The sequence below is a fragment of the Chamaea fasciata genome, unplaced genomic scaffold (assembly GCF_029207755.1).
Source record: "Chamaea fasciata isolate MVZ Bird 193981 ecotype frontalis unplaced genomic scaffold, bChaFas1.0.hap1 SCAF_2, whole genome shotgun sequence".
Lineage (NCBI taxonomy): Eukaryota > Metazoa > Chordata > Aves > Passeriformes > Sylviidae > Chamaea > Chamaea fasciata.
In genome coordinates this window covers 17,891,063-17,912,052 of record NW_027094087.1, presented here as the reverse complement: position 1 = coordinate 17,912,052, position 20,990 = coordinate 17,891,063, and the positions used below count along the sequence as shown (strand labels likewise).

The following is a 20,990-nucleotide window of genomic DNA, read 5'->3' as shown; positions in this document are numbered from 1 at the left end:
CTTTCTTCCATTGGGAGCATTTCTCGCCAACTGAAGTACGAAGTTAGCATTTCGGTTGTAAGGGTTTCATGGTGGGAAGGCAGAGAATTACTTGTGTTTTACTACAGGAAATCCTCTGACGGTTCAGTGAGGAAATTCTAGAAAGCTGGTATTGTGGCAGGTAGGAGGTTTTAGCAGTATGTGATTAACGTGTGTTTTTGAGAATTTTGCATATTTGTTTCTCTTGTTTGCTTGTTGTTAAAAATTTAAATCTGCTACTTCCCAGTTCTTATAAGTGTGTGTATGCTTTAGCAGTATGTGATTAACATGTGCTTTTAAGAATTTTGCATATTTGTTGTTTTTGTTTGCTTGTTGTTAAAAATTAAAATCTGCTACTTCCCAGTCCTCATAAGTGTGTGTATGCTTGAAATGTGTTGTTGTTAAGTTGCATTGGAAAGAAATTAATCAAAATCTTTTGTACTAATAAATAAATAAAATTTTATTTGAAAGGAGGATGTTGCAATATGCATATCTGCTCTCAAAGTGATCACAGAGGAAAGGACACTGAGCAGTCACCAATCCTGATGGCTGTTTGCTGCAGGAGTGCTCTGATCAGGTTTCAGCTTGAATGCAGGGCTCAAAGATAAGGAAATGTTTGGATACAGTTTGGTCACTAATCAACAGAAGAAAAAGAAAGCATGTGTTCTTTTCTTGTAATGGCCAAAGCAAATGCAGCATTCCCCCTACCATTATTTCAGCTCTTCAGTATGTCTTCAGAGATGCATTTTAGCACCTTGCCTTGCTCTCAGAAACCCTGGCTGAGCTGCTTTCCAGTTGAGCCTGTAGTGATCTGTATGAAATAATTCTCCTGAAAACTAGAGCATCAGTAACTAACATTACTACAGTGATCTTAATTCTAGCTGTGCACTGTCTGTATACATAATTCCATATTGATATTTCACTGCAAAGCCTTAGGGCATGATTTCTTGGTTGTGCCATGTCTGTGACAAACAGGAAAAGCATTTTTGTTCAGTACCTTGCAGTGTGACTTTAATTATCAGCATACACACAGTTTATCCCTGTAAGACCCCAGAACTTGCTGAAAAGATTGGCCAGAACCTACACTCGTCAGATTTTTTCTATAGACTAGCATACATTTTTCTCTAATGGGAAGATCCAAAAGCTACGATTTGCACTGAACATGAAAATTTTCAGCTAAGTGGTTGTAGCTGTGTGTTTTGGAGCAGGGTTATGGGGCACAGCGGGGGGCTGGTGGGAGGCAGTATGCACTGTCTGTGCAGCCCCCAAAGGCAGCACACAGGTACCACTGGAACCGTGTCACTCTCAGAGCATCACTGCCAATGAAGGGTGACTGTCAACTAAACATGGCAGATCCCTCACGAAGGGAAATACGGCACTGATTGCAGTTTCTGAAATTCAAACATTAAGCGCAGTATATTGTGTTGATCGAGTTGGAAGTTATAGATAACTAGGCAAAAAAATAAAAAAAAAATTATATATTTCACTTGCCAGTGCAAGGCATCAAGAAGGTAGATGCTGGCAAATGTTGCTGACATGGAGCAAAATTATATATCATAAATGTTTATTTTACCGTTGCATGTAGTTCTGTCTCAGATTTAGTGTTTTGGTGCCTCTGTTCTTTTTTGTTTTGTTCTGTTTTTTTCTCCTAAAAAAATGAGAATACTTAAAACAATCACATTAGCCTTCCAAATTAAATAATACTCAAAAATCTTTGGTATTTAAGATTCACATCCACCACAAATACAGTCTCACACACCAGTCAAAACTATTCATAATACTGAAAGGTCTGGCTAGCAACTTGTGTCCTGTCAGTTAGAAATGGTACATATAGCTGCATTTTGGGGAGAATAAAATGACTAGGGAAAATCCTTCCAAGTCTTTTCCGGTTACTTGATTCATGAGGTAATTTCTCCACTGGGGTATGTTGTATTTTAGGATAGTAAAGACTGCATTCTTCTTCCATTCAGGTAATAGTTGCAGTAAGGTTATTCTTTTATTGTTATGCATGAGAGATTCCAGTTCATTGCTGTCTGACAAAACAGAAGATATGATGAGAGAGTCTCATCCTCCTTTGCATTCCTACCCTAAATTTCAAAATGCACGCATTTTTGAAAGTGTAAAAAGCGTGAAAAGTTCTCCATATCTGCAGTATTTACAAATGCAGTTAAATTTCCCACCCCAGAAAGTCAAATGTTGCAGTAGTCAGAAAAATATTTTAAGAAGTAAAGAAAATCAGACTTGACAAGGGACATCTAACATACTTTTGCAAATTTTACTTGAGCAGTTTTCCTTGGTGTCCTGTTCAGGAATGATGAAGATTAATATTCCCTAGCCCTGCAACAACACTGAGAGTAAACACTTTCTATTTATTAAAAATAAAGTACCAATCTGCAAGGGGCTAAAAGATAATGAGAGGGCCTCCACCATAATGTAATGCATAGGATCATATAATGAATGACTTTAAGGCCAAAGTTCTGAACCAAGCCTGTTGCAAACAAAAAATGTGATACAAAGGCCTATAGACCTTAGCAAGCTGTAGAAAGGAAATTATATGGGCATGTCTTTGATCTGCATTTAAACAAGTTTTCTCCCCTGGTTTTATTTTGCCAGTTTGACATGAATGTACAAAACAGTGAAAAAATGAAAGGACAGAATATAACAGCTGTTATGATCTGTTTATTTTGCACCAGTACTACACCTTGGGGTAGGTTTTAGCTGAAAAATAATAAAGACCATTATTACTAATTTTTATTAAGGAGAGTTAATAAATTCAAACACTGTTTATGAATGGAAAAGAATCAATTTTGGGTAGTGTAAAACACTTCTGAAGCAAAAGACTGTTCGTCAGGTGGCTGCATGGATGGCTGTGGCCATTGGGCACGTTGAGCCCCCAGACTGTTACCTGCCAGTGTTTCTGCCCCGCAGCTCGGCAGGCAATGTTTTTCAGTTCAGACTGAAAATGGTTTGCAGCAAATTGGCTGGCTTTGCTTTGGGAAGACTAAAGAAAAGTAATTTGGGTTATTCTGCCAGATGAGCTGGGGGGGGCATTAGAATGTCTGAGAAGGCAGCTGCCCCTGGGCACTCACTGCCAGCCTAACAGGTTGTCTGACCTTGGCCAGGAGGGTCAATGTGACAATGCTAAAGCCAATGCGGTCAGTTTTTAAAAGATTAATTTTAAATTGCTCTTATAAGCCAGCAAAGCCTAAGTTAAATGTTGGCAGAAATGAGATCCTACCACTTGTGGAATGCACACCTTAATAATCTCAAGGGACTGGGACAGAGCTTCCTGATGCTGTCTGTGGTGGCAAAGCTGTTTCAAGAAGTTCTGTCCTTCCTGTCAGGTGCAGTCTTTTTTTCCTGTGATGGTACAACTGCTTGACACTATGTGAAGTTGGTTGGTAACATGGGGTTTGCAGCATGGCAGTGTGAAGGTTTGAACATGTAGGAAGCTGCAGCTCAAAAGGCTTTTAAAGTCTGAGGTGGAAAAGATGTGGTTCAAGGTGTGGAAACACATTTGAAGCTCCGGTGGTAAAATGGCAGTGAGCTGATTTGAATATGTAGGTGCTTACTTGTGATTTCTATGTAAACTGATTAGAAGTTCAAAGAGCAGAGCTCTGTGTTGTAATCCTGATTAAACTGAATGCACACCCTTGCTGTCCCAAGAGACTCATGTTACAGAAAAGCCATGAAAGAGACAGTGGCACACCTGCAAGAGCATTTTTTGTCAGGGGTAAAGAAGGGCAGAAATATACTTGTAGACTGGATTAAATTTATTCATTTGTACTTTCGGGCTTTAGGTTTTGCAGAACAGGAAGAAGTAACAGAGCTGTTTTCCAAGGACTGCATCCTCCTTTGTAGTTTCCCACCTAGTCATGAGGAAGTAATTCACTGGAGCAAAGAAAACAAAAAAATGCACAGTTAATACCAGCAGAAGGATCAGCTGAAAGAACAGGATCCACATTACAGACTCAGAACACACCTTTTCCAGGAGAACATCCCTAGTGGAAATGCCTCCTTGAAACTTAGTAACTTGACCGTGAGTGACGAGGGCTCTTACACCTGCTAGGTGGGACCAGCACAAGGTTGAACAGAAGTGGAAGTGCTGCTATGCATAAGAGGTCAGTAAGACATCAAAACCCCTTGGATTGCACCACCGCAAATAGGATGGCACCAACAGATTTCCTTGTGTTGTTTCTCCCATGGATTCAAAATCCTCCAATCCAGTAGAGCACCTTCTGGGCCTGATGGTGTTATGAAGCAATTTTGTTTTTCTCTGGTGAAATGTTGTAACATGCATTGGAAAATTTTAGTGCAGCACTTGTTTCCATAACCTATTGCTCCCTGATTTCTAAGGGGTAATTACGTGGTGCACAAAATGTGGCTTCTCAGAACAATACAAATCTTGGCATGGTAAGTAGCTGTGCTTTCTTCTGAAATCAAACACAGATAAGTTTTGTTCTCAGCTATATTTGTTCTCCCCAGTGGTATTTCAAAAGAGCAATCAGTTCAAGTTAAAAACTTTTGTAAGTAGTTGGATTTATTTTTTAAAATTTTTTTTTCATGTACAGCTCCTACTTCTTATGCACTGGAATACCAAAAGACAAACACAGAAAGGAGACTGAAGTGCTATGCCTTTCTCTCTTATCCAGCACCAAATCCGTCTTGGGTACAAGGCAATATATCCGTCCAATAGACAGATCAGGAGGAAACCAGGAATGGAGTTCTTTATTCTCTTAGAAGTGACAAGGACATTAGAAACATGACAGATTCTACTGTCATACTCATTTCCATCATGAAGTGTGGCCAGCTGAGTGGAAGATGCAAGGTAGGAATGAAATCTCTTCCTGCATTGTAACTAAATTTCACAGGTAGCTTCAGAGTCAAACTAAAAACAGTCTTTCTGCAGTGGAGCAACATGGATATGGGACAGTGCAAAAGGATATACCTTTCTCTTTGAAATGCACTTGTTAGGATTACAAGGCAGCATTACAAGTTACTTCCAGGAAGTAGGAATGAGAGGGGCTAGCTCACCCTTCTGTAAGTTACTTTACTCTTATCATCTTTTCTATATCAGTTTCACATTTTAAGAGGTGCCTAATAAGCAAACTTTACCCTAATAAAAGTATTTTGCCTATTGGACAAAATACATGGAAACCTTAGAGAATATGTGGGTTCTGTGGGGGAGATGAAAATTTGCCTGCTGCTCTAGCTGTGTATGATCTTTACTCTGTCCATTTCCCATCTTTTGCCAGACTTTTATTGGTACTGTTTGATCCTTTCATTGTACTTCTCTTCACATGCATCCTTAAGTACCAGTCTGCGTGCTGGGTTGCATGGGAATGGAGAACACCAAACTGTTTGCATTTAAGTGAACAGAGCTCATTTTGCTAGTTAAGGAAAAGCAGGACCATGAAATTTCAACTCTGCTTTGTCTTCCTCATGAATGTCATTGGAAATTCAGTTTGAGTAAATAACTGGTGCTTTTCAACCTCTCCTGTTTCTTAGGAAATATTTTTAATTGAAGGAAGAGCAATGCAAGAGCAGTTCCCTTGTGAAATGTGCATGGATGCTTCCATCACCCTGATTACCCCCTAAAGTGTACCCACTCTCAGTTCCTAACCCACTGCATAAGCTCCAGAACAGGAGTGCAGTTTTTAATTTACATGGAATAGGTTACAATATGGCATCATAGTAGCTAACAAGTGCACTGTAAATGCCTGTTTTGTTACCTCTGCCTCTGATCCACAAGAGAAAAAGGTACATTTCATTACACATGTATTTGCATTTTCCTGCATTCACCTAACCCCTCAGTAGAATATTTTGAAAACAATCTGCCTTCCTTTTGTTTCTATAATAGCAGTGTGGGGTACAGTTTTGGGGTTTTTTTGTCTTCATGATTTTTCAGCCCCACACCTCTGTTCGTTAAACCACCACCCCACAGAAATCAAGTGTTGTTACACCATGTCAAAATAATCTACTATCTTCCTCTCTAGCTGACTGCCAGCCACCACTGCTGTCAAATCCCTGCTGTCAAATCAATAGTTGTGCTATGATGTTAATTTGTCTTGTATTAGTATTTTGTATATTAGGTCTTAATTCCACTTACCTGCTTTTTCCTTCCCTTTCCTGTTATTTTAAACCTATTCATTGTTAAATGTTCAACATAGACAAGTGAAGTACTCAGGTTCACCATATCTGAAAGTTATTTTACATAAAATCTTTTTATTCTTTTAGTTAAATTATGTTGTGTTTTATCTTTTTCCTTCAGATGTGCACGTATCTGATCAGTTGCATTTTCTCTCTGCTCCCAGCATGTGGAATTTCCTGCTGTTTTACACAGTAATCTAGACTACCCTGAATCACTTTATTAATGAGCCCCTCAATTAGAGGAAAATAGTCAAAAAAGGGAGATTTTCATAAATATTGCCAGCACCAATTAGATTTTTAGTGCAATACAGGTTTGTTTTTAAAATCTTCAGATGCTTCTAGAAACAGACTGTGATATATGAATGTGATATCAAAGTAGTGAAATATGTTTGTGTATTTGTTCATGGTAGTATCAAACCTCAGAAAAAAATCATAAAATGTCTAAATAACCTTCACAGTATTTTCCAAAAAAAAGTGCAGAGAGTTCTTTATCTGTTTCAGACTACCTGTTTAATGTGGAAGGAGGTAGCCCTGTAATTCCTTGTGAGCATGGCAATGACATTGCAAGCACTGCTTCAGTGCTGTCTGGGCATGACACAGAAATGCAGTGACCTCTGTTCTGGCCTCCTCCAGTGGCACATCTCACTCTCACCAGCCTCAAGTCCAGGATAACAAAAATGACTTTTCACTGATGTTGGATCATCTTACTACAGGTGTCATGGAGATTATCTGTGTAATATTTCAACACCTCTCCGCACAAAACTCACTGTGAGAACTTTGCACATTGGTAAGTTGCTGCTCATTCCATTTCAGATGTTGAGGACCTTTTATGACAATGCACAGCCAAAGAGTCAATCAGGAATCTATAAAATACTGAGATAAACCATCTTTGTGTGATTGGTACTGTTGTAAATAAAGGGCCAGGAGACCTTCTGCTCCCTTTTTTATGCCTTTATTAGAGGAGGGATTAGAGGTGGGGGCTCGGGCGGCAGGGCTGGAGTCAATATCCTCACATGGATTGTCCAGAGGCCTAATGGTGGCTTACTAGTCTAGGGGGTTCTTCTCACTCAAGTGTTGCTTAAGTTATGGCGACTTATTCTTTCAGCTGAATCTGACTCCTGGGGTCTTGGTTTTTCCCATAGTGTGAGGGTCTTTTGTTTTTCTTAGCGTGGCTCGTTGTTTAAGGGTCGTTTTTCCTGGGCCGTAGTGTGATTTTCAATATGCAAATTTGCGCAAGGCCTCATGGGAGTCCGGAAGTTGGTTTCTAGGGAGCAACGGCTGGATTACCCGATGAGTTGGAAGGAGGCAAAGGGGTACAGAAGACTAAAGATAGGAGAATAAGCATATAAAACAGGTGAGAACTCTTTAACAATGAATTTCTGAGGGAAAAGGGGTAAGTACATCAACTGGGACTTGAACTGGGGTTGGAATCAGAACCAGCAAGTACATCAACCAAGAGGTTTAAACTGGGGTAGGAACATTAATTTTATTCATAACAGGTACAGCTGGGGGAAGAGATACATATTTTATTTTTGTTGGCTCGGGGAAAAAAAAGTTAACCTAGGCTGTGTTTATTTGAAGAGTAGAAGTTTATTTTTTTCAGTCAGCAGCCTATTGTGGCAAAGGTTACAAAATCAGTAGCTGCCTTCAGTTGCCACCAACTGCTCTCATAGCTCTCATAGCTGAAGACACAGCAGGGCTCTCAGAATGCTGTCCTAAATGTTCTGCTGACAGCAAACATAGCTTTAAATGTAGCAGAGAGATGATGGGAAGCCCAAAGCATGTGATAAAAGTTTGGCTGCAGAAGAAAGCTTGTTGAGAACACACAGTTGTTACTTTCAAAGCTTTAATTCTACCCAGCAGGCCTTTTTTAGGCCTGGGGATATATATGTTTAAATGCATGCTTGTGCTTTTATGAGCTGTAGTAAATTCCCAGCTGTGAAATATTAGTTACAGTTATTTCATTGTCAGTAGCACATACATCAGTAGCATACAGACATTTCACACAATTAAATACAATCACCTAAAAGATTGAGAATGTAGTACTCCTCTTCTAAACAAAGAAGAGAACTTGAAGCAAGCCAGTAAGACCTGAAAAACAGAGGCTATGTAACAGAAAAGGGGGTAGAATAAGTGATAATAACTACAGATGAGCACCTTTGTAGCTTTCAGCACAGCCTGAAAGCAGGTAAGTGGCTGGAGACAGTGGGGTAAGGACTAGACTGTGTTGGGTAGCAGTCATGGCACAGCAGCTGCTGAGTCATCAGAAGGGTTTCCTAGGGCCACTGGAAAGAAGGCTTTTGAGGGGAACAAAGAGATGAATTTACAATCATCTCTACTGCATAAGGAAGGGTTGCAGCTTAAAGCTGTTCTTCTAAAGGAATTGATGAGACTTAAACGTAGGTCTGCATGTGATTACAGAGTCAAAGGCAATCACTAAATTAAATGCTCTGTCCTAGCAGTTATTATTTTTCAGCTGTTTTCTGGACATCCACAGGAAGTTTCCAGAGGAATGTAGAATTTTTTGAATTCTTTGGACAAGACACAGCGGGGGAAAGATAGCCTGAGGTAGAAGAACCATACAGCTCCTCTGACAGTTCAGTGGTGTGCAGAGGTTTCTTTTAGGTGGGCTTTGATCTCCTGTGGAATCCATGGTTATCACTTATCTCAGGATTTCTTGTGTCCACCTGGATTGCACCGTTGCACTGTGAAGCTGGGCAATGTTTCAGATTAAAGTTGCAAAGATTTTGCAGCAGGAGTTATGAAATTTATGATCCAGGCTGGGTAACATTTACAGAGCTGCTTTATTATAAATCAGCAGTGCTGTTAATGGCACTGAGCACTGTACCTGGAGACAGTGCTTAGCACACTGGGCAGTTGATTGGTTTTAAATGGGACTTGAATTAAGAAGTTGTCAAATCCTATCCCAGGAGCACACGTGGAATTTTCTATCTGCACAATTAAGTAAAATAATCTGCTTTTGCCTATTCACACTTAAGTCAGTAAAGTATCACTTCAAAGTCTTACTGTCTTACTGTATGAGTCAAGTAACTTGAACATTGTTGTGCTTGTCTCAGTTTCCTTTTAATGTTTCTTTCTCCCTAAATTATACCTTTTAGATTATAAAGAAAAAAAATCTAAGCTTAGAGATATTTATTGAATATTTGCGATATAGTGAATATTTGTGATACAAAGTACTTCTGGTTTGTATTTGTATTTTTAAAGAAAATTCAGGTAACACCTGGATAATTCTGCTAAGAGTGCTTGGTGCAGTGGCAGCAGTGGCAACAATGGTACTTTGCTATTTCAAGGTATGTACAAACATTTATTTGTTAAGGTACTGTTGATACCAAGCCCCTCAAGATTTGAATGAGGGTTTGAGCCAAGCTTTGCAACTTTAAAAAAACTGGTGATCAGTAGCTTTAGCTAGACAGTTATGATTAAACAACTGCTCTGTTAGCATTGTTTGCAAGGCTGATATTTTGTTTTAAGAAAAAGGGAAGACAGTCCCAATATGAACAGGTTGTCTGGACAAGGGCCACCAGGAGTGAAGTCGAAAGAACTGAGCAGTAAGTGGGGAAGGGTGAGTCTGGCAGTGGGAGATTGAAACCCATGGACCACCTCCTCAAATTGAAGGGTAGTGCCTAAATCCAAACCTTGAATGTTTGACCAAAACATAAATTTGATTTTCATGGGTTAAAGCATACAAAAAAGACTGAAAAATGTAGGAAGGTGAGTTTCAGCATAAGTAAATTGTCCTCATTCTTGCTGTTTTCTAAATCTGAAGGCCCTCTGTGGTGCATCTATGCAATAGGTTTTGTTTGTTACAATGTCAACAAGCCCTTCCTTTTATCAGATGCTCTTCTGTCCTTTATAAAAGGATGAAAGATTTGGTTACCCCTCACAGATATTTTTCATAACTTGTTTAAAGAACAACTTAATTGCTGAATTTTCTCACTTGTCTTTAGGACCAAAAAGAATCCGAAACTAAATTTGAAGTTTTTCTAACAATGTTCACACCTGGTCTTCATTAGGGCCCAAATTACTCTTTAATTGTATCCAATTTCAAAGCTTGTCAAAACCTCCGTTTGAAAAGTGGTACTAAATTGCTTTGTGTAGGAGATCATTAGAACCAGATGGTCTCTGATCTCATCTCTCTGCACACCTCTCCTCTTTACTGGAGTCCAGCATCTTCAAATGGATGCATTTTATTCTCATGTGTTTGTAATGTGTTGGGTCTGGCTTAATATAGTCTGTCTCTTTCCTCTACAATTGGAATGAGTATACTTAAAAATCCAAACTTTAGTTCTTAGTCTATCCTTCTATGCCTGACCCTATCCATGGATTTACCTTCAAACTCCCTGTGTCTGAAGGTTTTGTCACAATCTGGATTTGGTAAGTTTCAGGAGACATTTTACAATGGGTGCCATGAGGTACTGCAAAAACACATGATAAAGAAAATTCTGAAATGATTATGCCTCAGTCTTTTTTCATTTTTCTCTCTACACAAAGATTCACTTGAATGCTGCTTATTAAAGAGCTGTAACATGCTTTAGAGATGATAATGTACTTTGAGATGCAGTTGTCTAAACAATTTAAACAAGATTAATTTATCTTGGGACCTGTTGAGCCCTCACACGTATTGTAATCAGAGAAAGTGGAACAGTTTACAGGTTAAACTCAGGTCTGGTTACATTGATGGAGGACTAGATGGAAAGAACAGGAATGTTTCTGCACTGTTCTGTGGATGCAGATTTTACTGAGATAATGCTAAAATGGAAGATTCTGACTTATCTTTATAGTGAGTGTGTCTTGTTCTGTCTCCACTAGGGGATTAATTTTACACACCAGTAGTTCTTACAAGTATTTTTATTTTGTCTAGAGAAAAAGGAAGAGAGGAATCATTTTGACATATAGGAAAAAAATAGCTCTGCACACAGATACTACTGAGACTGGTGATGAAAAGAACAGAGCTCCTTCACATTTCCCTTTGAGTCACAGTGAGAGCCACATGCAAATGCAATTTTCTGAGCAACAGTAATGGACAAACAGGGAGGAAAAAAAGTCAGTGGACACCTGTATGTGAAAAGTCATGTAGCAAGGCATCTCACCCCCTGTTGCTTGTTAACTGGTGAGTTAACTCAAACCAGACAAAGCTGTCTTGTGAGTTATTTTGGCACCATAGGATTACCATTGTTCTGGCATCTCCCAGCTGACAATAAGCGTCTTACTGTGGAAGTGAAATCTGGAAAGAGAAACTGGATTTCTGACTGACAGGCACCTACCTTTACAAACTATAGAAACTGTATCAAACTTTCACAAAGCAGAAATCATCTGCACATTTTCCTGGAATTGTGGGGTTTCTCCTCAGAGCAGGGACGCCTGCTTTTTGGTTACTTCTCTGGAGGCTAAGTATTTCTTTTAATATAAGTACCTTGATACCATGCACTGTTTCAGGTAGTCTGCTGGTAGTTACTTTGTTTTATACTGTGTCGTAAGTAACTCTGATTAAAGACCTTTCATGTGTTACCTCCTGTCTGTTCAATAAATAACTCATTTTATAAATAGGCCTGATCTACCGTCTTTAGACCTTGCAGGCTGGAGTGATTTCTTACATTTAAACTGTTGCCAAAAATCCAAGGCTAAGGCAGGGCTTGTCTGAAGCTCCCACTTGTCCTGCGACAACTCGGCATGCAAAACTGGATTTCCTAAGGGGACAAAAGAAGTTTCCAGAGAAGAAGTCCCTAAATTTTGAAAGATTTTTTTTTCAGGATGTGGAAAAGAGAGCTTACTGGTTTTCATTTCATTTAGTATTTTATTTTAAAGCAAATAATGCCTTGGGAAGGCTGACCTTAAACAGAGACTGGACAAGAGGTAGCGAATAAAGTCGGTATTTATTCAAAGGTCTCTAGGATCCACCTTGGGCAGAACAGGGCCTGACCAGAGCTACACCCAAGGTGTACTTAAAATGGTCACAAAATGGCTGTTCGGTCACGAAGTCTTACATTTTTATAAGTTTTGGTCTATTTGCATATTGGGGTTTAATTATCCAATTACAGCTTCAGGTTGTGAGGTTCCATCCTTGTTTCTCTCTTCAGTCCACTGTTGTTTATGCTTTGGGCGTGAAAGTTGTCCTTGGTCTTCAGTAGGAAAAGGATTTGTTTTGTCTCCCTACTCTGTGAAGAGAGCTTACCAGTGCTTAATATGAGGCTCAGAACTACACCCCTAGGCAGCACTTCATGTGAAAAACATGAATGCTAAAACTTAAGGCATCATTTCCCTCCTTCCCCCTGCAGACCATGTCTGCTGTCAACAGCAGCAAGTCCGAGCCCATCTGAGTGCGCTGGGCTGGCAGTGGTTAGGGGAGCAAAGAAGTGCCAGAGTGGGAACAGCAGTGGCAGTCTGAGGTGTGAGGAGCTGAATGCTGCCAAGCACAGCCTAGCACAGTGGTCTGGAAAATGGGCAGTGTGACATGGATGATCCAGCTTTTGGGGGATCTGTCCATTGTTGTTTTCCATTGTCTTGGGCTCAGGCATAGGAAATGTTAGCTCTGGGAGCCTCCTCCACCATCTTGCTTTTGTCCTGGGGGCCACATGGTGTGTGGGAATGGTTGCCACCTTGTCTTTGTCTGGAAACACAGGTGGAGCTGGCAGCACTGGAATGGCTGCCATCTTGTCTTTGTCCCAGCTGCTACCTGGAACTAAGTTAAGGTGGTAAACACCTTTTTGTGGGTAAAGCATCTCTTTTTGTATGCTTTTGTTATTAACATTGTTCCTCATTGCTTTCAGTAAATTTTCTCAACCCACAGTCTCTGCTTTTGTCTCTCTCTTACCAGAAGGGGGTGGGGGGAAGTGGAGTGGCTTATTTGGAGTTTAAGTTAAGAAGTGGCTTATTTGGAGTTTAATTTTCTGGCTGGTGTTAAACCACCATGGACCAGTTCCCTGTTTAAAGGCAGAAAGGATTTAAGAGAATTCTCTATTTCTGAGCCACAGGGAGGTATCCCTTGACACCATCTCCTGTGCCTGCCCTGCAGCTGGCAAAGGGAAGTCCCTTCACTGGTGGTAGTGGAAGCTTATAAATTGGCTGTTAGTATGATAATCTTTACTTTCTCTTCTCCAAAACTCAGGGTCCTACAGGCAGGACAAATGGAAACTGGGTTATCCCATTGTAAGGGCTGTCCACAGGTATAATCTGTGCTGCTGTCCTGGTTCCAGCCAGGACAGAGTTGGTTTTTTGGGGTTTTTTTTGCAATAGCCACGAGGGGGCATGACCAGAACCCTAATTTGATACCACCCCACTTCATTGGGGGGTGGGGGTAGGGAGAGTTAAAAGGAGTTCCTTCAAGGAGGGGTCCACGGTGAGCATTTCTGCATGTGCATCATCCTCTCTTTTCTACACTTTTTTTATTAGTTTTGTTGCTCTTACTATTCATTTTCTGATCTCATTGCTGTTTCCAGGAGATTGTTATTAGCCTGTGATCTCTCACCTTTTGTGCTTTCAACTCCTAACTCCATTCTGGGAGTGGGAAGGGGGAAGGGGAGGGAGAGGAAGAGAGTGGCAGTGTGGTTTGAGAGAGTGAACTGACAAGTACTGTTCATAAACCAGGACAGCTGCTTTAACAATCTGCATATGAAATACATGAGGCTGTGCAGCATGACTGGATTTGCCCTTAGTTTTGATTTTGTCAGAGATCTGCCAATTAGAATTTGTTCCAACATAATGAAGTCGGCTGTTGGTGAGATGTAATCTTCTATTGATCCCCGAGGCTTGGCAAAATAGAAACACAAATAAATGAATGAAATACGCTATACAGTCTGTTTGGATTTTCACTTGATGTTTATTTCTGTAAGTGCTTATTTTTTTCTACATCTGCTTTCAGTTGTGCCTGATTATGTCAAGTATTTTCTCATATCTGTCAGCTTGGACTGACTTTTTTATTCCTCTTCATGAACCTGAAATGCAATGAAGATAGTATGCAACTGTTAAAAATAGAAGCATCCAAGGGTTTTAGTGTAAGTTCACAAGTAAGTGACAGAAGCTTCACTAATGCTTCTGCTCCCTGATATTACCAGTTTGTATCTGAAATAGACTAGCAGCAGTGTAGCCAACATTTGCCCTCTTATTCCAATGCAGGTATCCTGTCGTCATTCTAGATTAGATAGATCCTTTCTATGGCAGAGGACTTCTACAACCCTTTTTCAATAGATGGTGGTGCTCTGATTGACACGCACTCCCCAGAGTATTGAGGAAATGGGTACTGGTAGGAGTAGAGAAGGTATTTCTAATGCTACAGGACTGAAGTAGTCTCTACAGTCCCCTAAGGAGATGTGATTTTTGGGACAGCAGTCTCCACCTGAATGTGCTTCCTGACAGCTCCTGCAGTCGCAGCCACAAGACTCTTCTTGTGGAGCTGCCACCTCTGTATGAACCACTGAGCTCATCTTTTGGCAGTGCAACCTCTGCTGCATTGCCAGAACTGCAGTCGGTGATGGCAAACAGCATCCAACTGGTAAAAACAGGTGTCCACTTTGCTGTGATTTCTGCATTTTTGAGGCAGAAGGAGGCTATCAGTAAGGTACAGGAAATAAACAGCAACCTTAACAGTATTTTAAAAAATAAATTATTCTCATGGTGTACCTATTTCAGTGTTTATGTGATGCCATGGCTTTGTGAATCTTTAAATGAATCTATATTAGGTTGGAGGGGGTTTTTTGTTTGTTTTTGTTTTTTATGTAGGGGTACAATAATTTAGAAGAATCTGTGGAATTTTTTTTATCCTTAAAAGCTGCAAATCTTTTGAGGTCCAGTTACAGTACCTCTTTCATTGTATGTAAATGCATGAGAAACCAGATATTCAGATAGTTTTAATATAGCTTTTCTATAGATGGTGGAGCAACAGTCATTTATATCAGTCAAAGGTGACTTCATTAGGCTAACACAAAAGCAGAAATTAATAGTGTAAAGGGCTTTTCTCCCCTTTCTAAGCTTGGGAGCTATCAACTCCATAAGACTTATGTGATGTTAAGCATGGAAGTTTGTTTCACTTGCAAATGAAATAGATTTAGCAATGACCCAGCTCCTCTTCCTACCATTCCTAAAAGTAGCAACCCTACTCTTATTTACCCTGTTTGCCACAAGGCAAGCACAGATAAGTTTGCTTTCAGTTCCAGACTAAGTTCTTAAGTGCCTTCTAGTTTCATCAACATCATTCTGCTACCATTTAGTTCAAGTGCAAAACACCACTAATATATTCCTAATCACTAATGAATTCCCAGCACCTAAGTGACTAATCACCAATATTTTCTTTTCATCCAGCTCTTCAGATCAATACAAGTTCATTGAAAGAGCAATGTTAAAGTATCTGCCAATGTGGTAATACCTGGGCTCTACTACATACATAGAAATCTAAATCATCAGGGAGAGAAAAAGGTGGAGTCTTCTAATATACCTTGCAAAAACAAACCCCAAAACCCAAAATAAGTCCACCAAATCAGCAGTGCTGCTGCTGCTGCTGAGAACAGAGGTTAAATGACATCAAAAATAAAGAGAATATATTTTGTCTAAGTGTCAGATTGCTGTCCTACAGGGTTACCTTAATATCAAAATAAAGGGCAGAGTGAAACAAAAAAAATGTAGAAACTCAAGAATTTATCCTAGTCTACACTACTTTCAGAGATGGAACAGATACAGAGCATCCACTACTGTGTGTTAAACACTCATCCCATACAGTACCTTTTTCATGCCAATATCTCTTGACTTGCTCCTCAGCTTATTAACTTGAGATTCAGCTATTTCAGCCCTTTCTTCAGCATCATCCAGATCATGTTGTTGTTTTCTGTACTTCGAGAGGTACAGATTGGCTTGAGCTTCCTGGTGAGAAAAAAAGAGTGCAGCTGATTTCCTCCTGTCCACATGAAACAAAGCTTTTAATTTCAAGTGGGATGCGAAGTGCACAGCATGATTAGGTAACAGCTATATGGGCACCACTTGCCTCCTGCAGAACTGAGGTTGTTGTTTTACAGAGTTGATATTTCTAGTGGCATTTTCCATGTTAAGTGAACTGAGAGGCTTTCAACATGTCTTCTGAGGGGATAGGAGGAAAAAAGTCCTTCCTGTTCTTTCCCTTCTCCCCTTCTCTTGTAAATTATACTGCAGTCTTAGGATAAAATGGAATGCTTTTACTTAAATATAATCAACACATATGCTATTTATTTTTCTTTATATATAATATAATATAAATACAGTTTTATATGCAGGGTGTATAGAGATATGAAAAGAAATATGGACATAAAATGTGTATTTGTACTAGAAGAAGTTTCTATGGATAAAACATTGTGGCTTTAGAACAATACATCTCTCAAAGATAAAAAGGCCCAAATAGTTACTTACAGCTTCCTCTGCTTGGTGCTTGTAACTCTTAACTTTTAATTGTAGCTTGTCAATCAGATCCTGCATCCTGGCAAGATTCTTCTTATCTTCTTCTGACTGTATCAAAACACCATTAATTGGGTTGATAGAGTAAAAAGGCTTAAAGCATCTCCCACAATACAGTAATTATGGATGCCATACATATTTTAGAAATTTACAGGTCAAAGCACAAACTAGCCATGTGTACACATGAGTAAAAATTTCTACATCATTGAAGATGTGTGTGTGGAGGGTGAAGACTGAGAGTATCCTTCCCATGTATAGATGTGTAAATGTAAAGGTATATAAAGAAAGATATACATGTGCACAGACTTTCAGAGGTGTGCAGATACACAGAGGCAGAGGTCCTTGCTCAGGGGTGAGGAGCACGCTTGTCATTATAAAGCATGCCATCATAGACTGAAGCAGATACGGGTGAGCCTAGAACTGTGTAATTTGCATAATTTGAAGTGTGATTTGCAGGCATTCCTGGTAAAAAAAAAAAAAAAAAAAAAAAAAAAAAAGCCTAGTTTAAGCTGTCATGCTCCATAAACAGAGGGACCAGCTAATTCTGCCCACACACTGTATTCAAAGAAAACAACCTAAAGCTTCTGCATACAAAAGTCAAAGTAAAACAACAGGTAGGAGGCTAAATAATCTCCTAAGGCAGATGGATAGGTTTATCTTCTTAATGCTGTTCAAAGCAAAAGGATAAGTTCTCTGTGCTGCAGGCCTTTTTTGAAGGGCAGGCAGCATGAGCAGCTGTTAGCGAACCTGCAGGAGGCTCAAGACTAGACCCTGCTGCTCAATAATAAGTGACACAGCTCTGGGACTCAGCAACCCTACCCTGAGCAGGGGATTAGAGTCACCTGAGCCCTTCTGGCTCCTTTTAGCAACAGCAGTATAGCTGAGAGGGAGCTGGGCTCTTTCTTCCCTTGCATTGTAAATAGTCATTGGAGCCTTTTCCATATTAATATTGTGCTAAAAATGTCCAAATCCCAGCAACAGCTTTCTAACATTAGTTATAGCAAATCAGGCAAGAGGATGATGATCACTGGCACAGGTTGCCCAGAGAAGCTGTGGATGCTCCTTCCTTGGAAATGTTCAAGGCCAGGTTGGATGGAGCTCTGAGCAGCCTGGTCTAGTGGAAGGCCCATGGCAGGGGGGCTGGGATGAGTTTGACCTTCCAACCCAAAGCATTCTGTGATGGAAACCCTCGACAGATGTTCCTCCTGTGCCTAAAGCTTCCTGTAGTCAGAAAGCTCTGGCTAAGGCCATCCTTCATCCTCCACTGTGACACTGAGGCTATTTACAGCATTTCTTGCCCGTGACCTGGTGGTTACTGGTGGTTGCTGCATACCTGGTAAGTCAGCTCCTTTATGCGTCTCTCAAACTTGCGGGCTCCTTTCTGGGCATCCGAATTGCGACGGAGTTCAGTCTCAAGTTCATTCTCCAGCTCACGAACCTGCAGAAAGGGAAAAACCCCTTGCCATTATGCTACATGTATGTAAAGCAGCAGATAATTTGGTTCACAGTTCGAGAAATGCTGACTTGCTAGGTATCTCCATAGAGTCAAATTTCAGGAAGGGTTCAAAATATCACCTTTCTACTTTTTCATAAAAATATTCCAGCTGCACCATCAGTTAGAGGCGCAGAAATGTGCAAAGGCCAAAAAAGTTTAACCAAAGTAAGCATCGGGAGAGGTTTTTGCTGATTTTAGGTGCTGGGGCTTTTAATTCTTTTTAATCAAGGGCTTCGTTCATCTGCTGGTCAGCAACTCATAGCTGTATAATGAAGGGGAAGCATGCCTCCAAGAACTGCTCACCTTCATTTTGTGAAACAGAGGAAAGTGTACATACTACCACTCTTCAGCCTCTGTGAACTTGTCAGGCAGCACTAGTCTACCAATCTGGGGCCAGTTCTGTAAGCAGGAGGCAGTGGTCTGCAGTTAGATAACAAACTTACCCTGGATTCCAGTTTTTGGATCTGCTTCTTGCCACCTTTCAGAGCTATTTGTTCTGCTTCATCCAGTCGCTTCTGGAGGTCTTTAATGGTTTGCTCCATGTTCTTCTTCATTCTCTCTAAATGGGCACTAGTATCCTGCTCCTTTTTGAGCTCCTCAGCCATCATTGCTGCCTGAAAAACAATCACATTTTACAGGAAGTCCCGTGTGCTGTTGGATTATGTTTCAGAATAAATGGTGGAAGATCAGTCCTGAACTATCCTTTATTTGGATAATTCACTGTAGCCAAAGTTGCAAAGAATACCTGCTGTGTGCATATCTTGCCTGGACAGAGAAAATGGAAAGACAGAAAAACCTTGGAGGCCTTTTTCCCCCTCTCTGTTCTAATGCTTTTATTTAAGATTCCACCACTCCCTTTTTCTTGTTTTCTTTATACCTGCGCTATACCACTAGGGTTCTCTTTTACAATGCCTACAAGTAAGCCTGTGACACTCACTACACTACAGTGTCCTTAGACACTGTGGTATGAAGAGAAGTGAGCAAGAAACCAGCCTACTTACATCTGTGATTGCTTTCTTGGCTTTTTCTTCTGCATTCCGGCACTCCTGGAGTGATTCTTCCACTTCATTCTGCATCTGGGAAATGTCACCCTCCAGCTTCTTCTTTTGATTGATCAGGCTTGTGTTCTTTTATTAAGTTTTCCCCAGATGAATAGAGGAAAAGGAGGAAAAGTGATGATTAGAGACATTTCCTCTAAATACCGTAGCACACCAAGGCTTCCTGATTTTTGCCACTTCTGGATACATTTGGGAATGCAGACCCAGGTGTGTGGTAAGGGCTGGCTTGACTAGCATAGGTGGCTTCAGACTGAAGAAATATTAAAAATACTCTCAAAGCTGTAAATATTCAGATTTTGATTCAGATAAAATAAGCAGTAGGCTGAAATAGAAGAATAAATAAGCTGTTCATTTCGGTAAATTAATGATCCTTAATCTGCCGGTGAGATGATTAAAACAATGTCACCAATGGGCTGGAGAAAACACTGCAAAACATCTCCAGTCTGTAGCACATTTTCATTTCTTTGTGACTATTATTTGGTGAAGAGAAGCTTTGGGTTTTAGTAAAAATGCTGTCAAGTCAGGATATGCCCCTCCATGGTGCCCTATGAGAAATGGCGGTGTCCACCTGGACACACGCAAAGGCTGATCTCAATGGATCTCTGCAGGCAGAAAGAGCACTTTGCTGCAGGTGGGTTCCTGTGGTTTCCTGCCCTGCATCATCTCCCTGCTGTGAGAGCCCAGCCCTGTGGTTTTCACTGCTGAGTAACATCACAAAAGCAGCACCTGTTTTCTTCTCCAGAGAAATGCCTCACTGTCCAGGGCATGGCCTAACTAAAACAGGAAACTGGTTTTAGAGCAGGGAAGAATGAAAGAAATCAAATTTACTCATTTTATTTTCCCTCAGTATTTTTTCTGGAAGCTGTTTAAAACAGTTGGATGAATCATCAGTTCCAGTTAACTTGGAGTCAGGTGGCACATCTCCAGAGTGACTGAACTCCTCTGCCCCTCTGGAGGGGTGCCAGGATGTGTCTGATTTGTGATGGCCATTAACAAACAGCATCAGTGATCAACAGAGAAGGCTCAGGTTAACCAGTGAGGGAGAGGGCACAGAAAAAGCCAACCTGACTGTGAAGCAGGTTCACACGTTCAGTGGCTTCCAGCAGTTCGTGCTCTGCCAGCTTCCTTGCCCTTTCAGTCTGGTCCAGCAAAGCCCTCAGCTCATCCAGCTCTGACTGGAGAAGATTGTTCCTCCTGTCAGAGACTGCCAGCTGCTCCTTGAGATCTTCATTCACGTGTCCTGAGTCATCCAGCTGCACCTGAAGCTCCTAAAATAAAGCAACACAACCCCATTTCAAGTCTCTGTCCTTGTATGAGAGAAACCCAGATTGCAGCGGCTCCCCAGGACCAACCTCAAGAATTTCAGTGCTTTTTTATTTATTATATTTTTATTTTATTTCCAAACTGTAAGTGGAATAGCTTTTGTGGTATGTGGTGCAATAGAGGAAAAATAATCTGTGAGCTCAAATCTCTCAGAACTGCTGGTTCTGGGAGAGGAGACAACAGAAGAGGTGCCTAGACAAGAAAACACTTTTTTTTTTTTTTTAAGCTATTACAAATGTTGACGCAAACAACAAAGGTGAATATACACACACTCCCTCTACTCCAGAGAACTCGCTCTCTGCTTCCTTTGAAAGCCTTGCAAGCTCACAAGAAAATCACAGTTTTTCAGTTCCTCATGCATTAACTTTCTGCCCCTGCAAGAGGCTGCAGCCAGCAAGGGTTTTATGACTGGATCTCGTCCAGCTTGTATGCGAGTCTGAGAAGAAATCCACATTTCAGTATTCTCTTATGCCAGATGTGATCACCAAGGTTTTCCCTTTATGTTGTTAGAA

At 40.5% G+C, this 20,990-nt stretch overlaps 2 protein-coding genes across 2 annotated transcripts in view; one reads left to right on the top strand and one right to left on the bottom strand.

The window, feature by feature from the left end:
• Positions 1–2,661: 2,661 nt before the first annotated feature.
• HHLA2 (HHLA2 member of B7 family) lies at positions 2,662–11,698 on the top strand. The gene is given in 9 exon segments (XM_066177341.1): positions 2,662–2,725; positions 3,819–4,139; positions 4,590–4,787; positions 4,790–4,846; positions 6,670–6,738; positions 6,741–6,881; positions 6,884–6,955; positions 9,394–9,479; positions 11,051–11,698. Coding segments are annotated over 9 exon segments (1,167 nt in total). The 3' UTR covers positions 11,210–11,698.
• A 2,287-nt stretch (positions 11,699–13,985) lies between these two features.
• MYH15 (myosin heavy chain 15) overlaps positions 13,986–20,990 on the bottom strand; it is a 43,747-nt gene continuing 36,742 nt past the window's right edge. The window contains exons 36-42 of the mRNA XM_066175133.1: positions 20,220–20,423; positions 19,099–19,224; positions 18,541–18,711; positions 17,936–18,040; positions 16,558–16,653; positions 15,901–16,038; positions 13,986–14,120 (exon numbers count right to left, since the gene is read on the bottom strand). Coding sequence (XP_066031230.1) covers positions 14,103–14,120; positions 15,901–16,038; positions 16,558–16,653; positions 17,936–18,040; positions 18,541–18,711; positions 19,099–19,224; positions 20,220–20,423 — 858 coding nt within the window. The 3' untranslated portion in view covers positions 13,986–14,102. The remainder of the gene's footprint in view (positions 14,121–15,900; positions 16,039–16,557; positions 16,654–17,935; positions 18,041–18,540; positions 18,712–19,098; positions 19,225–20,219; positions 20,424–20,990) is intronic.